We start from the raw sequence: 17,861 nt of genomic DNA on the forward strand, positions 1-17,861 counted from the left end.
AACATTTTCTGATATTTTGCATTTCTATGAAGCACACTGTTCGTTGTAAGCAGCTGTCCACTTAAGCAATTTACCAGTTGAAAGCAACTGCAACGTGGCAGCCAATTGGCCAAGTCACTTAATGAATTGCAGTCAGTATATGCCAGGGATAATGTTGTTCTCGCTTCCTCTGTCCCTTGTGTTCCCTTCTGTGGCTGTCAAGCTCCTGAAAATATATGCTCCATTGCTTTTGCTTTTGCTTTTGTTGGTGCTGTGTTCTGGACTACACAAACACGAGTACTCGAAGCTTGATGGCAAATAATGAAGAATTGTGCATGGCAGTCGGAGAGAAAAGAAATTCTATTATTTTTTTTTTTGCTTTTGCTGTTTTTGATTTAAGCACAGGACTTGAACTCGGTCTTCGAGTTCGAGTCGTAGTTGAAGTCGCAGTTAGGCTAAGAGCGAGGTCCTGGCAGGCCAATGGCAGGCAACAGGACACGGAATTGGCAATAATGAGAAATGCCATTGCCGCCGCGTTGAATGGAGTATCAAAACTTATTTAAGTGCCAAGCACGTTGCACGTTGCTGCAATAGTCAGCAGGAGCTGTCAAGAGGGCGTCGCCAGTGGCAGCCATGGAAATAGACAATCTGGCAGCAAGCACTCTACCAGCTGGCGACCCCATTTGTGATGCTCTGTGAGGCGCGTGGCCAAAGGTCGCTATGGCCACCGCCTTGTCGTCGCTGTTGCCTTTGCCATCATCAGTAGCCCGTTTATGGGCGAAATGAGTTACGAGTTTTGTTGCAGCAACTTGAAGGCTGTAATTAAAACTAATTTTATTTGCTTTTCATTTCGGGCCCCAGTTGTTGGCAGCTATTTACTGCCACGGCCAGTGCTACTTGCCACTTGCCACAGCTACTTGCTACCGCTACTGCCACTGCCACTGCCACAGCCACTTGCCACAACCACCACAACCAACTGGCACTTCGATTGCCACTGCCATCGGGGCGACTTGATTATTAACAGGCGATTTGATATGAACAATGCAACGACCAAGCAGGCCACAACGGTCGAACGTTAACTTTTCACACGCACTTTGCTCATGCCGTGTGCTCTATCAAATGAAAACAACCACAACAAAAAACAACTCATCAGCCTTAAATGACTTAACAAGCACAGGCAGTGCAAGTTCTTTATTAACATTGGCCTCAAGACACGCCGCACCACACGACGTATGCGTATTATTGATTTTTCCAAAACTCCAATTTGCCGTAAGCACTCTCGTATTATCGTATACATATACAAATGTAGTATTCTAATACAACGACTCAATATCGTCTGTCATTTGTAATTACTTATTAAGATTTACGCATTGTCGCTGTGAGAAAATCAATAGGAGCACACGGCGTATGCTTAATACTGCGCATTCCTATTTGTTAATCATTAGGACTGCAGCAGCCGCAGTCCTTTAACCAAATAACTGAGTCAAATTATGCCCCACACGTGCAGGCCGTACAGGCCGTGACCTCGTAAATTGAAGTTTCATTAGGCAACCGCCCCGCTCTCTCAATCACTAGCCCCGCATTCCCAAACCCTCCTCCAGCCTTCCTCTCTTCACTACACTCCCACCACGTTTCCAGCCGGACACGGCTCTCGGTTCGTGCCCCTGTAACGACGACAGCTGCTTTAGCTGTGGTCGTTTGTATGCGTTTGTGTCCGTGTCCATGTCTGTGTCCGTGTTTGTGGCTGTCGCTGTGGCTGTGGCTGAGTCCCGGGCACAGGTCCAAAACCCAAACCCAGGCACACAATAAAACAGAACAGGACTGGACTGGACAAGACAGACTGCCCGGCAGTAGGCAGTGCGTGTACTTTAATTGGCGTTGTCCTTGTGCGACTGTGTGTGTGTGTGTGTCAGTGTGTGAGTGTGTTTATGGGTGTGTATTGAGCGAAACTTTTTGTTACCATAATTATGGCGGCCAAGGTTGTCGGGGCATAGGCACTGTTATTGTTTGTCAACCCGAAGACAGCGACGCGTCGCCTACAACTATGTAAGCTACTAGCTAGGTGTCACATTCTAAGGTGTAATCATATTGATTGCGAGCAGCTATCAAAAGCTTGTAACTCTTTTACCATCAATACAAACAAAAGAAATGTCAAGTTCATTAACAGCAAGGTGGCAGCTACTTGACCTCTTGCCTATCGACGAGAATGTAAATTTTACTTAGAGGACCTAATCTATAGTTTGGACAATCTGATAAGTAAATAATAACAATTAATTTCCGGACAAAATGAGGACTTTTAACTTGAAGTTCACAATAGAAATATATATATTCGAAAGAAATAATGAAATTAGAAATTTAAGTTTATAGATAATTGAAAGCTTTGGAGAAAATATAAATTCATAAATTTTTGAATAACTAAACTTCTAACTATAAAACTAAATTTACTTTAATATGTATTAGTAAAGTTTCTATTTATTTTGGTATTTCCGATTTGAGTTTTCCATTGAGTTAAACTTTTTAAATATTTAACAACATTTCCAGTTATAGTAATTAAGTTTCTCTCTATCGAAGTTTTATCACATATTCCTTTTGGTTATTGGCACCATTAAATCCCAGTTAAAAATCAGCGCGTGATATTTACATTCACTCCGCATGAAGTTTATATTTTTTCCACCTTTTACCGAGACTAAGGGATCCCAAACCAACCGGTAGACATTAATAATGCACAACGCAATGTTGACATTTTACGTTGCTTTCGCTTTTGCTGCTGCTGCTGTTGCAGCAGTTGCAGTTGTTGCTGTTGTTGCTGTTGCTGCTGTTGCTGTCGTTACTGTTGCAGGTAGCCACTTAGGCTCGACTCGCCATTAGCCTTGTGTGCAATTTTAATGACAAACAAATTGCACCTAGCTGCGTTTACTTTTATTTTTTTCCCTCCCCGATTCATTTTGCTGCATGTGTGTGAACTCTTGTTTTCTTTTCTTTTTTTTATTTTGTTGCCTATGGCGCCCCATTTGACCGCATTTCGATTGGACAACGCGCTCCAACGCCGTCTTACGTGTCAAAGACTGTGAAATATTTAATGAATTGCCAGCAGAAGGCTGTGCCGCAATGCCATGCCCATTTTCCCATTTAAAGACACCCACTACTCACGTGTGTAAAGTAATAGTAATGCACCGAGGCACCTCGCTCGGCCAGCGCCTGTGCGTACTCATTGGTGGGGCAGGTAAAGAAATGATCGCCTACAGCACGTCCAATTTGCTGCTGGTTTTGATATCCAGGATTGCCCTCCCAACTGGTGTACTGCAAAAAAATAAAGAATATTCAATTAAAGTGATGAATACATATTATTTCGAATTTGCCGTGCTTAGTGCTTAAATGGCCTTGACTTTATTGAATACTAAGCTTCATTTAGCCAGCAAATAAAATAACACCTCAGGCGATAATCTAGTTTTCGAACTGTAAACTTATCAAATCAACGTCCCATTTAACTCGATTGCGCAGAAAGGATTTCGAGAAATCAGTGCAGCATGTGGCAAGGCACCTTTGCGGTTACCGTTGCCGTTGCTGTTGCTGTTTCTGCTGCGGTTGACAACTACAAACTGCTGACGCACTTTGGTTGCAATTGACTTGGGTAAGTGCCCGTTGCAGAGGCAACTGCAGTTTGTGTGCTGTGCTTACGCAATGCGATTTACCTGGAAAATAATGGCTTCACGTTCCGCCTGCGTTGCCTTGCCAAAGATGTTATTCATAATTTCCAGATACTTGTCACGTGGCAATGCGGTCGCATCGTCCTTATCAAAGTAATCGATGAAATCGTACAGCAAGAAGTAGGTGCCTGTAAAGCAAACACAACAAATAACGATATATTCAATTAAGTCGGTATAAAATAAAGTGCTTTATCATACATGTCGGAATACAGAGTAGAGAGTACAGAGTACAGAGTACGGTGTACAGCGTGTGGACAAATTCAAAAACAATTACCAATATGAGATCCTGGCGAACAATCAACGAGCCGTGCCAAGGACACAAAGCGCTGCATTAACCAAAACAATGACAACAACAACAAGAACAACAATGCGAGTGGGTGAAATGTGGCCAAAGGGTGAAATAGAATAAACAAAATCAACAGCAACGACAACGAGGGCAAGAACAAAGCGTCTCGTTGCCTTTTATTAACTTAATTTTTATGGCACTTGTTGTTGTCGTCCGATGTTATTGTTTTGTTGTTGCTGCTGTTGTACTTGTACTTGTTATTGTTGTTGTTGTTGTTGCTGTTGGCATTGTCTCTTGCACACTTCAAATACGAACACACTAACGAGCCATAATTGCTGTCTATGAGGCAACGACAACAGCAACAGCAACAACGCCAACTGCCAATAAGAGATGTGTGTGTGTGAGTGTATGCTTGAGTGCTTATGTGTGGGTGGAAAAGATGGCAGGAGAAGATGTGGCGCCCCTTCAGCCATCAGGTTTTGACTGTAGCCAATTTGATGATGTTTGATTTAATTCTATTAAAGCCTCAAGATTTCCAAGAAAGATGCGGCACAGTAACTGAGTTCACACATTAAATTAGAATATGAAAAGCAAGCGCAAATTATGTTACATTCCACACAAACATGAAATTGCTTTTCGAATTTGAATTTCCGCAGTTTAAAGCAATTTGCCTTAAATCGCAAATTGTTATCTAATTGATGCAAATCGCTGATTATCAGTAATGTGAGACTTCTAAAGCAATTTCAATGGCAATGCAGTAATATAGTTATTAAATAATAAAGCGACTCTATAATTATTGAACTACTAGATGTGGTGTGGCATGTGAATAAACACAGTTGTCCCAAATTTATTATAATAATCAACAGCACTTTTCAGTGGCAACAATTACGATTCTATGCAATATGACTTGAAACATTAAAAATTAATAAAATTCACGCTACGAATTGAGTAAGTAAAGAGGCGTTAATAACAAGTCTAGGACATATGAGTCGTATGCGTAATATTTGCGACTTGCTGCTTGGCTTGGATTAAAGTCATGCATGTCTTTAAAGAAGCGCTTTCGAAAATTTCAAGCCGACAGCGAATCAACAACAAAATTAAGATGTTTTCATGTGCGCGGCGCATTGTAATCTATTGTGTTGTTTCAAATGCTAGATGACCTTGAACTCACACACACACACAGGCACACGCACGCAAATACAGAAACAGTTATATGCGGTCCGTCGCCATCGTTGTGGTCGCCTTGTGGGCACGCACACCTTGACTAAGAGTAGCGGCAGCAGCAGCAGCAGCAGCAGTAGAGAGTACTAGCAGCAGCAACGCCACTGGCTGTAATCTGCAGCAATAACAAAAACAACGCCAGGCCATAGAGAGAGAGAAAGAGGGCGAGAGTAAGAGCGAGTGAGAGAGAGACCAAACAGGACAGTAGAGGAGAGAGAAAAAGAGCAAGAAAAAAAGAGAAAAGGCAGCAGCTGCAAGCAATGAGTGAAAGTGAGCAGAAATGCGCACGTGTCTGTAGAGCTGCCAGTGCCCCGAGCCTGTGTCAGTGCCACTGTGTGTGTGTGTGTGTGTGTGTGTGTGTGTAAGTGTGCGTGTGAGTGTGTGTGTTTCGGTGCCTGCCGCCTGGAAATGACGAAGCAGCAATGGCAATGGCAACAAGAAAAATGAAAGCGAAGCGAGGCAAAGAAAAAGCACACAAAGCGCACGAGAATCTGTTATACGAAAACAAAACCCACAACCAACATCACACACACACACACACACACACACACACATACAGTTACACAGCTGCCGTTTACAAACGCACAGCTCGCGAAAAACGGAGAAAGCGAAACGAACGGAAATTTTTTTAAGTGGCGCGCGGCATGGCACGAATAGCGCGAACACAATGCACACAAAGCGTTAGCATTATCGTTACCACACACACACACACACACATACGTTGAGGCGATAAATTATGGGAAACGCTGCAGCCGCCGCAAGCAAAGCGGTTGAGGCAGCAGCATCATCATCATCATCAACTTACAGAGGCGCCAAAGCAAAGAAGTGTAGCATACTTTTCAATTGAATATTGAAATGGAATTTGTATGCAAGTTTCGCAAACACTTTCTAATGACTGTGCGGACACTAATCTACAGCGACGCATTTAAAACCTAATGAGATGGTTATACAACATGAATGAATGCACGCTGCAATTTCTCCAACAAATATCCATCTGACATTACACAACGTAGCGCAGTCCATTGAAAAAGTTTTGGCTAGCACAAAATAAATAATCGTAAGTCAAACTTTGTATAACAATGGAGCTGCTTGAATATGGAGTAGGAGCCAACAAGTTTTCAAATGAATTAAAAAGCGAATTATTACTCTTTCCTTTCGCTGTGTGAATGTCCTATGCAGCACGTGTGTGTCACACATATTATTTAGTGGCTGCAAATACCCCGCCACGTTCATCTATTTTCATTTCAGACACACACACACACACAGGCACATATTTAAATAATTTATGATGTCGCCCTAAACAGCTGAGTGCCAAGAAGTCGCCTGACATTTGCTCCTTTTTTTGCGGTCTGCTAACCATTTGTCTGAACGTGTCCGGCATGAACTCTATGCGAGTGCGTTGACAAAAATTCAAAACTGTGCAGTGATTTGTGCAAAAGTTGCACAGTAACTGGCAAAGCCACAAAGCCCAGGCCATTATACAAAGTGCATTTTTTGTAAGTCTCCCAGTTACAACAATAAACTAAAATGTATGTGTGTGTGTGGGTCACAAATATACGTATAGTACGTATGTATAGCAAGCTATGAGTTTGGGTAATAAAGCATTAAAATAAGCGCTCGAGTCGGAGACCAACGGCCACAAATATATATATAGTAGTCGAGTGCATTATGCTCAGTCAAATTTGAAAGGCATCCGAGTAAGCTGGTAAGCGTCAGTAGCCCGACCACGCCCACTTCAAGAGAGCTCCCATAAAACGACAACAATGAAATGCTTTTCCCAAGTATAATACAACAACAAGAAGACAACAACAAAAAAAGAGAAAAATGTATTCGTAGTTTGCTACAGCATGAGTAAAAAGTAATAAAATCACAAATGGATGCAGCAGCAGCAGCACAACAGCCAAACAGCAAAAGCTGCAACAAAGCTGACAGTACGAGTAGTTAAAGTGGAGGCTGGGCGCAATGGCAATGGCGAGAGGAAAGGAGGTGTGGCAGGGCAAAAGGGGCATGCCACTAACAGAACAAACAACATGAAGCATGCTCTCATGGCTGCAGCTACATTTTGGCCAAGCACAGTTTCCACTGTAAAATTTGGCACACTGCTGACGTCAGCGTTGGTTGGAGGCGATGCCAAAAATAAAACTGCAACAATGGATAAAATGGACGAGGACTGCAGCAGGGAATGAGGCTAGAGTTGAGCTGCCTGCCTGACTGACTATTGTTAGGCCAAAGAAGACAAGGGAAATGGCAAAGAATGAAAAAACACTGGACAACAGCTTGAATTAAGTTTGATAAAGTTGATGTCCCCAGCACGAATATAATGAAAAATTAACCAGCATCTAAACCAACGCAATGCATCTCACTCTCCTTGAAACGACTTTAATTAATCTACAGGGATGCTAGACGAGCGTTCTCTGTACTTTGGTTCTTGGAAATATACAATATAAATACACTTACCCTCATCTCTCACGTTTCCCATCAGGATGTCATAATCCTTTAGATCTGCCGTCTTCATCAGTGTCATGGGATCGGCTGGCAAAAAGGCGCCATCAATGGTCGGTGCTGAGGGGAAGCTGAGTATGCCTGAGTAGGAGTTCCATTGTTGCACTGAAATGGTCTTGGCATCCACGGCACGCATGCAGCTCATAACATGTGAGGGATTTGTCTACACAAAAAAGGGAAAAACTGTTGTCTAAGAGATCTTAAGATGAGTGCAATTTCAGCTCACCTTCAGCATGGATGCATTACAGTTACAGTCGTTGATCAACGACTTGCCAATCTCCACAGCCTTGGCCGATGTCATGTGACTCCAGGGAGCATTCATTGTGCCCGACTGCATCATTCCGCGTTTCACCACGCCCCGCGTCACAGGTGACATGAGTTGTGCATTAACCGAACTCGAGCCGGCTGACTCGCCAAACAATGTCATCCACTCAGGATTGCCGCCAAATGCATGTGCATTATCCTTTAGCCAGCGAATGGCCAATGCCTGATCCCACAAGCCAACATTACCAGGCGCTTCCTCGGCAAACTCAGCAGGCATTTCTGGCGCCAAGTGCAGAAAACCAAATGCACCAACACGATATTGAAAGGAGGCAACGATCACATTGCCCACAGCAGACATAATGTCTGCATTGTAGATGTCCAGTGTCGCTGAGCCAGTCATAAAGCCTCCGCCATAGATCCAGATCAGAATCGGCAGTCCATTGGTCGTATTTTGTGGATTGCCATTGTGTATCAGATGCTCAGTGTCTGCCTGCTTGCCCGAATGCTGTAAATAAGTGATTATTCAAAGTATTTTGGAAAAATTGAAAAACCTACCTCGCCTCCATTGGTACCACGTCCATGACGCAGTCGCGCCTTCGCTGGCGCCCACACATTTATATACAGGCAGTCCTCGGATACATTGGTATTGGGATTCCAGATCTCTTCGCCAGAGAAGCCCGGAAAGTATTCATAACTATTGCGGGAGAAGCGAAATTATTTAGTTGCGCCATCTTTCTCTCGCATGCAAATAGAAGACTATTCATTCTTCCCTCTCCTCCCAAAATCAACTGCTTTTTCCTATGCCCCCGTTCAGACAGTCAGAGACCTAGAAGCATTGCGGGTCGTGCCAATTACGACAAAGTAACCAGCTGTGTTATTTATTTTTATTTGCTCTCCTCTGATTTGCCTGTTTTGCTTTCGCTGTGCCATTTTTCGAGGACACACAAGCACATAAACATACACACAGACATGTATGTATGCGAGTGTGTACATCTGTATGTGCCGTCTCCAGTCTATCCACCTACACAGTCCACACTACTACTCTTAGTTCATTTGCCCTATAAATGTTGAATCCCTCGAATCGATATACAATTCGTACAAACAACGAAACTTGTAGTTACGCATTTCTATGGCTCAATATATGTATATTTGTATGTGTGTTTGATACTATACACACTCTCACACGTACACACACATTTACGCATGTCCGATTGTTCCATTATGTAGGTGTGTTTGGTTTCGTGTCAATTGAAATTAACTTTACCACTTCGCATAAAAGTAATTTATAACCAACCGGAAAAGGCGATTCTCCTCTGTTTCTATCTCTATATTTGTCTAATTTCCGTTATACAACACTGACACACACACACATACACATAATATAGACAATGATATCTTTGTGTGGTCTCTGGCAAATTAGATATTTTTACAATATTATTGGACTTTGTGTTCGGACAAAGTTTAAGCTGCTTTTAACGATTGGTCCGTGAGAATTCTGACACCGTCCAATAACAATCAAAGATTCAAGTTAAAAGTAAAACTTAAGCAACTCTGAACAAATTCTTAACTATTTAAATAATGGCGAACCTTTATTTATTTTGCCACTCGTTTATGCATTCATTCCGAAAATATCGACCAAACGAAATACAGTTTCGCAAGAGCTTTCTGAACAGTGTTGAAATTATTTTATTGACAGACTTATTAACTGAGTTAAAATACGCATAACAGAATTTATGGAGTGCTTATAAATTAGTACCAATAAAGCGAAAGAAATAATTTTCAACAATTAACTGAAAACTTTAGGAATTAATTTCCGCAAGTTATTATGTTTCCATTAGTAGGCTTCAAAATTATGTATAGCAAAGTAGAAATCAAGATGCGTATACGCAATGTACATTCAGAATTTTGTAATTTTAAAATAGTATAAAATTATTCTATCATTAAATATTAATACGACACACAATAAAGAAAATGATGAAAGGTTAATTTCATTATTTCAATCAATAAAATAATACCCCCAAAAGTATAGTACAAAAATTTGGATGGTAAAGCTTTGCATAACGAATCGTAAATTGCGTATACGAAATAGGAACAATATTGATCATTTTATCTAAAAAACTATGTATTTATGTTTTGCAGTTATTTGTACTGAGTGTTTCTATAGATTTGAATATAAAATATTTTAAGAAATAAAATGCATAAACACAATGCGTATGATGATGCTATAGTATTAACTTTCAATCCTATTGCTTTTCGGTCTTAGCGCTTTAAATTGATTTGAATACAAATTATAATTTATACGCAATATGTTTGGCCTGTTATATAAATTGGCTTATCAATTTGCAGTTGACCGGCATTTTACTCGCGTAAATGCTGCATGGATGTTCGCGATGACGTCACTAGCAACAGTTAGGTCAACAGCTACCATATCCGGTCCGGGGCCGGTCTGAATTCTAGGTCAACTACATCTGCAAAGCTGCAATCCCAGCCACCCAGCCCCCACCCATTTGCACGCGCCACTTACCGCTCCTGAACGCAGGTCGCCGACAAGCGGGTGGCATCCAAAACGCCATGCCAGGGCTCCGCCGGAACCGGCTTGCGAAAGCGCAAATCCTCGACGGGCGGTTTGGCGTATGGTATTCCCGTGTAGACATGCACTTCGCGGCCCTGTACCGTCACCGAGCGACCGCGCACCGGCCCGGAGGTTGTTTGCACCACCAGGCGATCAATGACGCCGCACACGCAGCTCAGTCGTAGCGACAGCACGAAGAGCGCCGCGGCGAGCGACTGCAGGCTCAACCGAGAGACCATTGCGCGGATGTGAATGCAAATGCGAGTGCGAATGCGAATGCGACTGCGGAGGATGCGAGTGCTGCCAACAAAATAACGAAATTTACGTTTTGCCGCCCGAGTGTCCTACTTAGCGGCGTGTGACGTCACTCACACAGTTGCACTTGCCACTTGTCACTCTCCACTTGGCACTTGCAACTTGCCACTAGCCGCTTGGCTTTGATTCTGCTGCTGTTTCTGTGCTGTAGACTTCACTTTAGTTTTTCTCTTTTTGGCTTTGGATTTGGTTTCGGATTTGTGGTTTTTTGTGATTATTGCTTTTTTCCCTTGGCGGCTTTAGTTCGTCGGATCGGCCTGCGCTCCGCACCCTGCAGCCTACCGCAAATACTTGTCACACTCGTTGCAGTCGCTGCTGATTTCGTTGTTAGTGTTACTGTCGCTGTCGCTGTTGTTCTTGGCCCCTTATGCTTATTATCCGGTTGTGTTTGTTGCTGCCACTGCTACTGCTGTTGCTGCTGCTGCTGCTGCTGTTGTTGCCACTTTAAGCTGCCGTGTGGACTCTGCACTACACATTCTTCCAGCACTCCACGCTAGCAGCTTTTCTGTCTCTCTATCTCTGCTTTCTCTCTATCGCTCACTCACTCTCTCCTTTTCGCACGTTCTCTCTCTCTCTCTTTCTCTCTGTCTTTCGTTTTTGTGTTTGCCTGTCTGGGTTTACTTTGACTTTTGGGCTTTTGTTTCAGTTTTTAGTTTCCAGTTTTGTGCAGCTGTTGCACTTTTGTTGCGTCTCCTGTGCGCTACCTCCGCTTGGCCCCGCTGCCACGCTATTGTTTGAACTGCAAATAGAAAAGGCATTAAGTTATTTGTCTTAGTTTCCCCAGTTGCCACAGCTGCTGCTGCTGTTGTATGCCTCGCTAGTCAGCTTAATTTTTACTTTTTTCTGTTTTGCTGTTGCTGTTGCCGTTTCACAAGTGCATGTTGACTTGACTTGGGTGCTTGTCGGTTGCCCCCGTTTGTATGCTACAATATTTAGGTGTGTTTGCGCTTCTAGATGCGAGTATACGAGTGTGTGTGTGTGTGTGTGTCTGTGGGTACATGTTTACCACTCGAGCAGAAATGCAATAGTGAAAAGCAAAGAAAATTGGAGGCTGCCTCGTTCTCGGTCTGAGTTTGTATTCAAAGTTTTGAGTGCCTAACCCACTCAGCCCACATCTCACATCGCTCATCTAACCACTCGCACACACATATACACACAGGTTTACGTTCATATCGGGGCCACTCACTACTGCACTCAAGTGCTGAGTATCGTTTTCTAAGGCGGCTGTTTCTATCCTTGTTTCCTTTGCCAGGCAGCAACATCGTTAAATATATGTATTTTCATACTCATATTTTCTTACATTTTAGCTTTAGAGTCTCTTGAGTTGTCAATTACAGCAAACTGCTACATCCATAAACATCAAAGTAACAAAACAAAAACTCAAGGAAACCCATTTTTTTAAATGCATTAACGTAAGAGAAATACAAGCTGGGAAATTAATGATTTATGTTAATGCTTGTATTTTACAATAGCTAAACACTTCAATTTCCTGCCACAAGTCACGAGAATAATTGTCCCAGAAGCTGCATTTTTTTGGGGGTTGCCATTTCGTGGCAAGCCGCATTATCCAAGTAGCCAAAAACATACTGTATATATATATATGTATATGTTTTTTTTTTTTTATTAGTTCCCCATGCCTTGTCCTTGACGTACTCTGGCGCTTTTGTTACAAATGCAACCGGAGGACACGATTCAGAGCAGACTGCCTTGCATGATGACGGCCCATTAGCCCTTATATTCTTACTGCCTGTCGTGGTAGTTCTCCTCCCCGTCTTCGTCCTCACTTGTTGGGCATAATAACTCCACTTGCCACCACTGGCTCCTTGCCACTGTCTAGTACTTCCTGGCGCCGAGCCGCACTAATTTAAATGTTATTTTGCAGTACAATTAAAATGGCATTAAGTCGCCCTAATGCGGCTCCTACTGCATTTCTTTGAGCCAATTTAGCTCAATTTTCAACAAAAGACGTTGCAGAATACCATCTTGAAATTAATTACATTCGGACATTCCTTATTTGAAAAGCACACTAGAATTTCATTACAATAATAATTTCTTTGTTTGTGTATTATTTATTTAGCAACTGCATTAAAATGTTGCGTGTAATTTTTATACAAACCATTTACTTAAAGTTATAAACAAATTCTACTTAAGAAGTTGTATTTGCATTTCAGCTGCAGTTCTTTTCCAGAAAGAAAAGTTGACAACAGCAGTTTTCCATGCGGGTCTCAAGACAGTGAAAATTGTTGCCCATCTCAGAAAGTTTTCCTTTTTCTAAAGCCTCTCAGTGCTTTTAGTTGCAAAGCGACTGCCACCTATAGATAAGGCGTAGTGTCTAAGTGAATATTTCCTTAATTTCTTGCGGTCGCAGCAGTTTTTCTGCGTCGTTTGCTGTTTCCCAGCTCTTCCACTTGGCAGTTTCACAAAAACTTTTCTCTTTTTTTTATTTTCATAAAAATGCGCATTTTTTATGCTGGCCGCTTAGGGGAGGAGGTTGAGTTGAGTATAAAATATAGAACGCTGCGTCACTTTGAAATTAAGTTTGGTTTATTTTATTTAATTTTTATGGCACATACAATTTATGTGCCCACAGTTTTTGCTATGCCAGCAAAACTCTTGATTACATTAAATGTCATAATTCCGGATAGACTAAGCAGCACTTTGCTTGGGAATTCATAAGAAACTGGGAATTCAAATCATCTTATTTAGGCGTCCATGTATCAAATCACATTAATTTAGAATGCTAGTTTTTATTCCGCAACGAGGGTGAGAATAGTATAGAGTTTGGGAATTGGCAGATTGTTAAGCGCGGGGTGCGGAGGAAGGCAAGCCGCACAAATTTTAATGACATTCAAATTAAATTATAATTTTCAAAGTTTGCAAGAGCGCATTTGGAGGGAAGGCGAATAGGCTGACGATGGTGATGATGATGACAAGGACGCTGGTGCACAGGTGAAATATTGGCGCGGTTTTCGGGAGGGGGGGTGGCGAATGATGGGTGTCAGCTTGGCTGTGTACAAAGGTCACCTGAATAAAGGTTGGGCTGCTCGCTGACCCCATTCCACCTGTCCTCCTATTTGTTTGTTTTGTTTGCTTTCGTTTTCAGAGTTTTGCGAATTTCACCTGCCGAAAAAGATACACAACAGCTAGCAACGAACTCTGAAAGTCAAAGGGTAAACGAGGCGGCGAATACGGCGACGGCAACGAAAACAATTGGGTTAGCGAAAAGTGAATGTGAGGTAAGGAAGGTGGGAGTGGGAAAGGGAATGGGAATGGGAATGGAAAATAGGATGCCCGTGTTTGTGTTTGTGTTTTCGTTTACTGAAGTTCACGTTCTGCCAGTGTGTTGTCCCAGCTGGTATAAAAGTCTATAGTTTTAATTGATGAGTTGAAGAGGGTTTGCCTCACCAGCAGTTGGGTGGAGGCAGGGGGCAGTGGCTCTATCGATAAAGTGTGTCTCAAAAAAGATACAGATGCCTGTTAGACTTGCTTATAATTTTGATACAATTTTCCAGGGACATCGTTTACTTTTGGCCAACGCTGAGCGTTTAAGCAATTCTAAAAATAATTGATTGCCATCCGCCGCTGCACCAATCACTGTCTGACGATTGTGTCTTTTGTTTACTTTTAAGTGATTTGTTGTGTAACTATCTAACAGACATCTCTCACTCATCTCGCTTCCCATTCCCCTTCCCCTTTCCATCTCCCGATGTTTACTCTAAGTGCTTTCATCTTATCTCAAGCAAACTGATTGAATCGCAGGCTGTCGTTGCTCGCGTCGACTGCCTTTGGTGGTTGGTGGGATTGCAGTTGACCTTTTAAGGCAGTGGCACAAGTTGCAGCCATTAGCCAAATGCCTGGCGCCAGGCGGACTATAAAATAAATACGCAGGCGTGGCACAAATCGAAACGAGCACACGAAACAAATGTTTCTATTCGCTTTGAGCGGCTCATAAAATAAAGCACACACAAAAGAAAACCAAGAACAACGAAAAGAGGTTTGCCAGCTTGCCAACATATCCTGTATAAAATATCGTTTGTTCATCCTATTCAACTGTGTTTACCAGACTAGCATACTGTTTCTCATTCGCCTACTGTGCACAGGGTATAAAAATGTGTGTTTGACATTTGGAAAATGAAATAGCCTGTCGGCAAAAAATTGATTTATTGCGCAATTTCAAATTAAATCAAAAACTTTGCGAAATATGTCCAACACACTGCAAATCGACATTGCAGCTATTTAAGCTTTGCTAACAAGTTAATCTTCTTGCTCAATGTTTTAGTTAGATTTACTCAAGTATATAGACAATTTCGAAATGATACGATCTGAGCGAGTTAAGCGCTTAACGTACCGAGAGTGTGCTGGATTATTTTTCAGGATGCAAATACACAGGCAGCAACACAAAACAACAGCAGGGTAAACGCTGGGGCAGAGGGCAGCAACCAGAGGAATTTGCTTGGCGCTTGCCGTTTATTGCTCGACACCGTCGCGCCGCATGTGGCAGATGTGGACACGGCGACAAGGAAGGAGGAAGAGGAGAAAGCCGTGGAGGAGAGGGAGATGTGACCCATCATTAAACAAGTGCCGCGTGGCTACGTCCGGCCACGACTTTAGTGGCTCGACGCCACTGCCGGCGCCGTTGGCGCTCGTTAACGCTGAGACGCTCAATTTAGTGCGACCTATGTGTGTGAGTAGGGGTATTCAGGCTTTTGGTTTTTATTTTTTCTGTTTTTGCTTTCGCTTTTTGCCCACCATTTGCTTTTGGCTCATTTGTGGAACTGACCTTGATGATATCACCGTTTCTAGCTGCCGAGTCGAAGACATATGCGAATCTCGAGCGGCTTCGCAACGCCCACGTGCCCACTTCTCTTTGTGTATATGCGACTGTGTGTGTGTATGTGTGACTTACTCGGGTCTCGAGTTACTCAGGGAGGTGGCAGTTCCAAAGCCGTTGCCGGTGTTGCACTTAAAGCCATCGCCGAGAACGCTACCAGTGAAAATCAATAATCAAATAAATGTGAACAAGTCAACTGCCAACAGCAGCCGCCATTTTTGACTGCGACGCTTTGCACTCCGTCCCCCGCCTGGCACTCCTGACTGACTCTTGATTCCCGGCGCCTGGCACCTGCCACCAACCACCAGCCACCAGCTACCAGCCACCTGCCAGAGGGCGAATATGGTACGTCTGCCCAACTTTTTATTAAGTAAATGCGCTGGCACGACCAACGAGGCACGTACATAAGCGACGCACGACCCTAAAACGTGCGCCAAACTCTTGACTCGAAAAATAAATGACGTTGCTGCTTTTATGGCATTCAAGTGCATCAAATATATGATGAATGAGTAATGAATGGATGCAATATGATGCATTGCGGGCATTTAACAACGATAAATGAATTGCATTAAGGCTGAAAATTTTAAATTTTAGAGTGGCATAAACAAGTACTCTTGAAAACTTTGGCAATGGACTCAATATAAATTTCATAAACTTCGATAAGCAACAACTAAATAACGTATACGCCAAGTTGACCAATTCGAATTTGTTTTTGTTACAGTTGTGCTTTTGTTTTATGCCCAGGCCATCAAGACGATTATTAAGTGTCGCCATCGGGGACGATGTATTCTTCTGCTGCTGCTGCTGCTTCTGCCTGTGATTCTGTGAAATGTCAAATGTGAAAGCTGCTTTCATATGAAATGACGCAAGAAATGAAAGCAGCTGCCAAAGGGCAGCCATACAAAGGAGCCAAAAGCGTGACCCAACTCGTGACGTCACAGCATAAGCAAATGGCGAATCAAATCTGTAATGTGCATGCGGAAGCTGTACTATATGGTATACTATAATATAGCAAAGATGAGATGTTGCTTCCAGGCCATAAAATCAACACACACAAAGGACGTGGAAAATGTCATCGTTTGTTCTTCAGGCACCATTTGAGACTAATTACTCGAAATATCAGCATCGGGCTTTTTGGCAAACCGTATCAAGCATACGCCACGTGCCACACGCCACACGCCATATGCCACATGCATAGCCACAAATTGTATATTAAGTTCCGGCAGTTTGAGTTATTTGACTTGGTTATGAATAATAATGCACTATCAACATCACGCATCAATGATTCGCCTCTAAAACAACAATAATGATGATGAGAACGCTGATAATGATGTTATGGCATAATTATGTTCAGAGCAGCGTAAGAGTTTTAATTGGGCTGTCTATTACGATAATCAGTACATTAAGGGTCGCACTCTGCACAGGGAGCTGCCAACTGGAAGTTTTGCAACTGCAAAACTGGGCGTCTACTCATCTACTCATCGACTCGTTGACTCGACAACTCGATGACTCTTTCGCTCGTGTGCATTTGCCTGACTTATTCAATTGAATTTTGCAGCGGAACGAAACGTTGGAACTGGCAGGCAGATTATGGCCACAAAGACAAAAAAGGCGCGTGGGTTTTTAAATGGAAATTTAATTGGCATCTGCTGCAATTACAATCCTCATGTTCCTCTCCTATGTTTTCGCTTTCGCTGTTGTTGTTATTGTTTCTTTTTTTATTTGAAACGATAATTACAATTATGTCTCTATTATTTATATTTATTTGACGCTTGTCAATTAGTCAAATTTACGTAATTACGCCACAGAATAAACAGCAAAAAACGGCGAACTGGCAAAAGTAAACAAAATGATTTATTAATTAATAAATTATACGCAGCAATAAATATCTGTGTTAACATCGGGAATATTAAGTGTCTCCTGCAGTTGCAACCCAATTAAATCTGTTAAGCTTCGCTGAAGTTACAATATGGATTATTAAACACGTTAATGCCGCCGTCAAGTAAGTAAATCAGCTGAGCTTTAATCTATGCTCGACTTAAAGTCAAAATAACAACAGAAATGATAACAACAAGAGCCCGATTTTCGTGGAAAACCTAACAGAATCGCGCATACGACGCGTATTCCCAAAGCCGCAACAGAACTTCAGGTTTTCCTCCTTTTGACTGCCACATGCGGCATTTG

General features: G+C 42.5%; 1 protein-coding gene across 4 annotated transcripts in view; it reads right to left on the bottom strand.

Moving 5' to 3' along the window:
- Positions 1–17,861, bottom strand: part of LOC133835580 (acetylcholinesterase) — a 35,765-nt gene that overhangs the window by 12,327 nt on the left and 5,577 nt on the right. For 3 of the 4 annotated variants that reach the window (XM_062265577.1, XM_062265575.1, XM_062265574.1), the window contains 6 exons: positions 10,484–11,585; positions 8,515–8,653; positions 7,922–8,464; positions 7,651–7,858; positions 3,672–3,814; positions 3,130–3,279 (listed from right to left, as the gene is read on the bottom strand). In XM_062265577.1, coding sequence (XP_062121561.1) covers positions 3,130–3,279; positions 3,672–3,814; positions 7,651–7,858; positions 7,922–8,464; positions 8,515–8,653; positions 10,484–10,770 — 1,470 coding nt within the window. In that variant the 5' untranslated portion in view covers positions 10,771–11,585. The remainder of the gene's footprint in view (positions 1–3,129; positions 3,280–3,671; positions 3,815–7,650; positions 7,859–7,921; positions 8,465–8,514; positions 8,654–10,483; positions 11,586–17,861) is intronic. The other variant, XM_062265576.1, reaches the window with a different exon arrangement.

Source organism: Drosophila sulfurigaster, chromosome 2R (assembly GCF_023558435.1).
Source record: "Drosophila sulfurigaster albostrigata strain 15112-1811.04 chromosome 2R, ASM2355843v2, whole genome shotgun sequence".
Lineage (NCBI taxonomy): Eukaryota > Metazoa > Arthropoda > Insecta > Diptera > Drosophilidae > Drosophila > Drosophila sulfurigaster.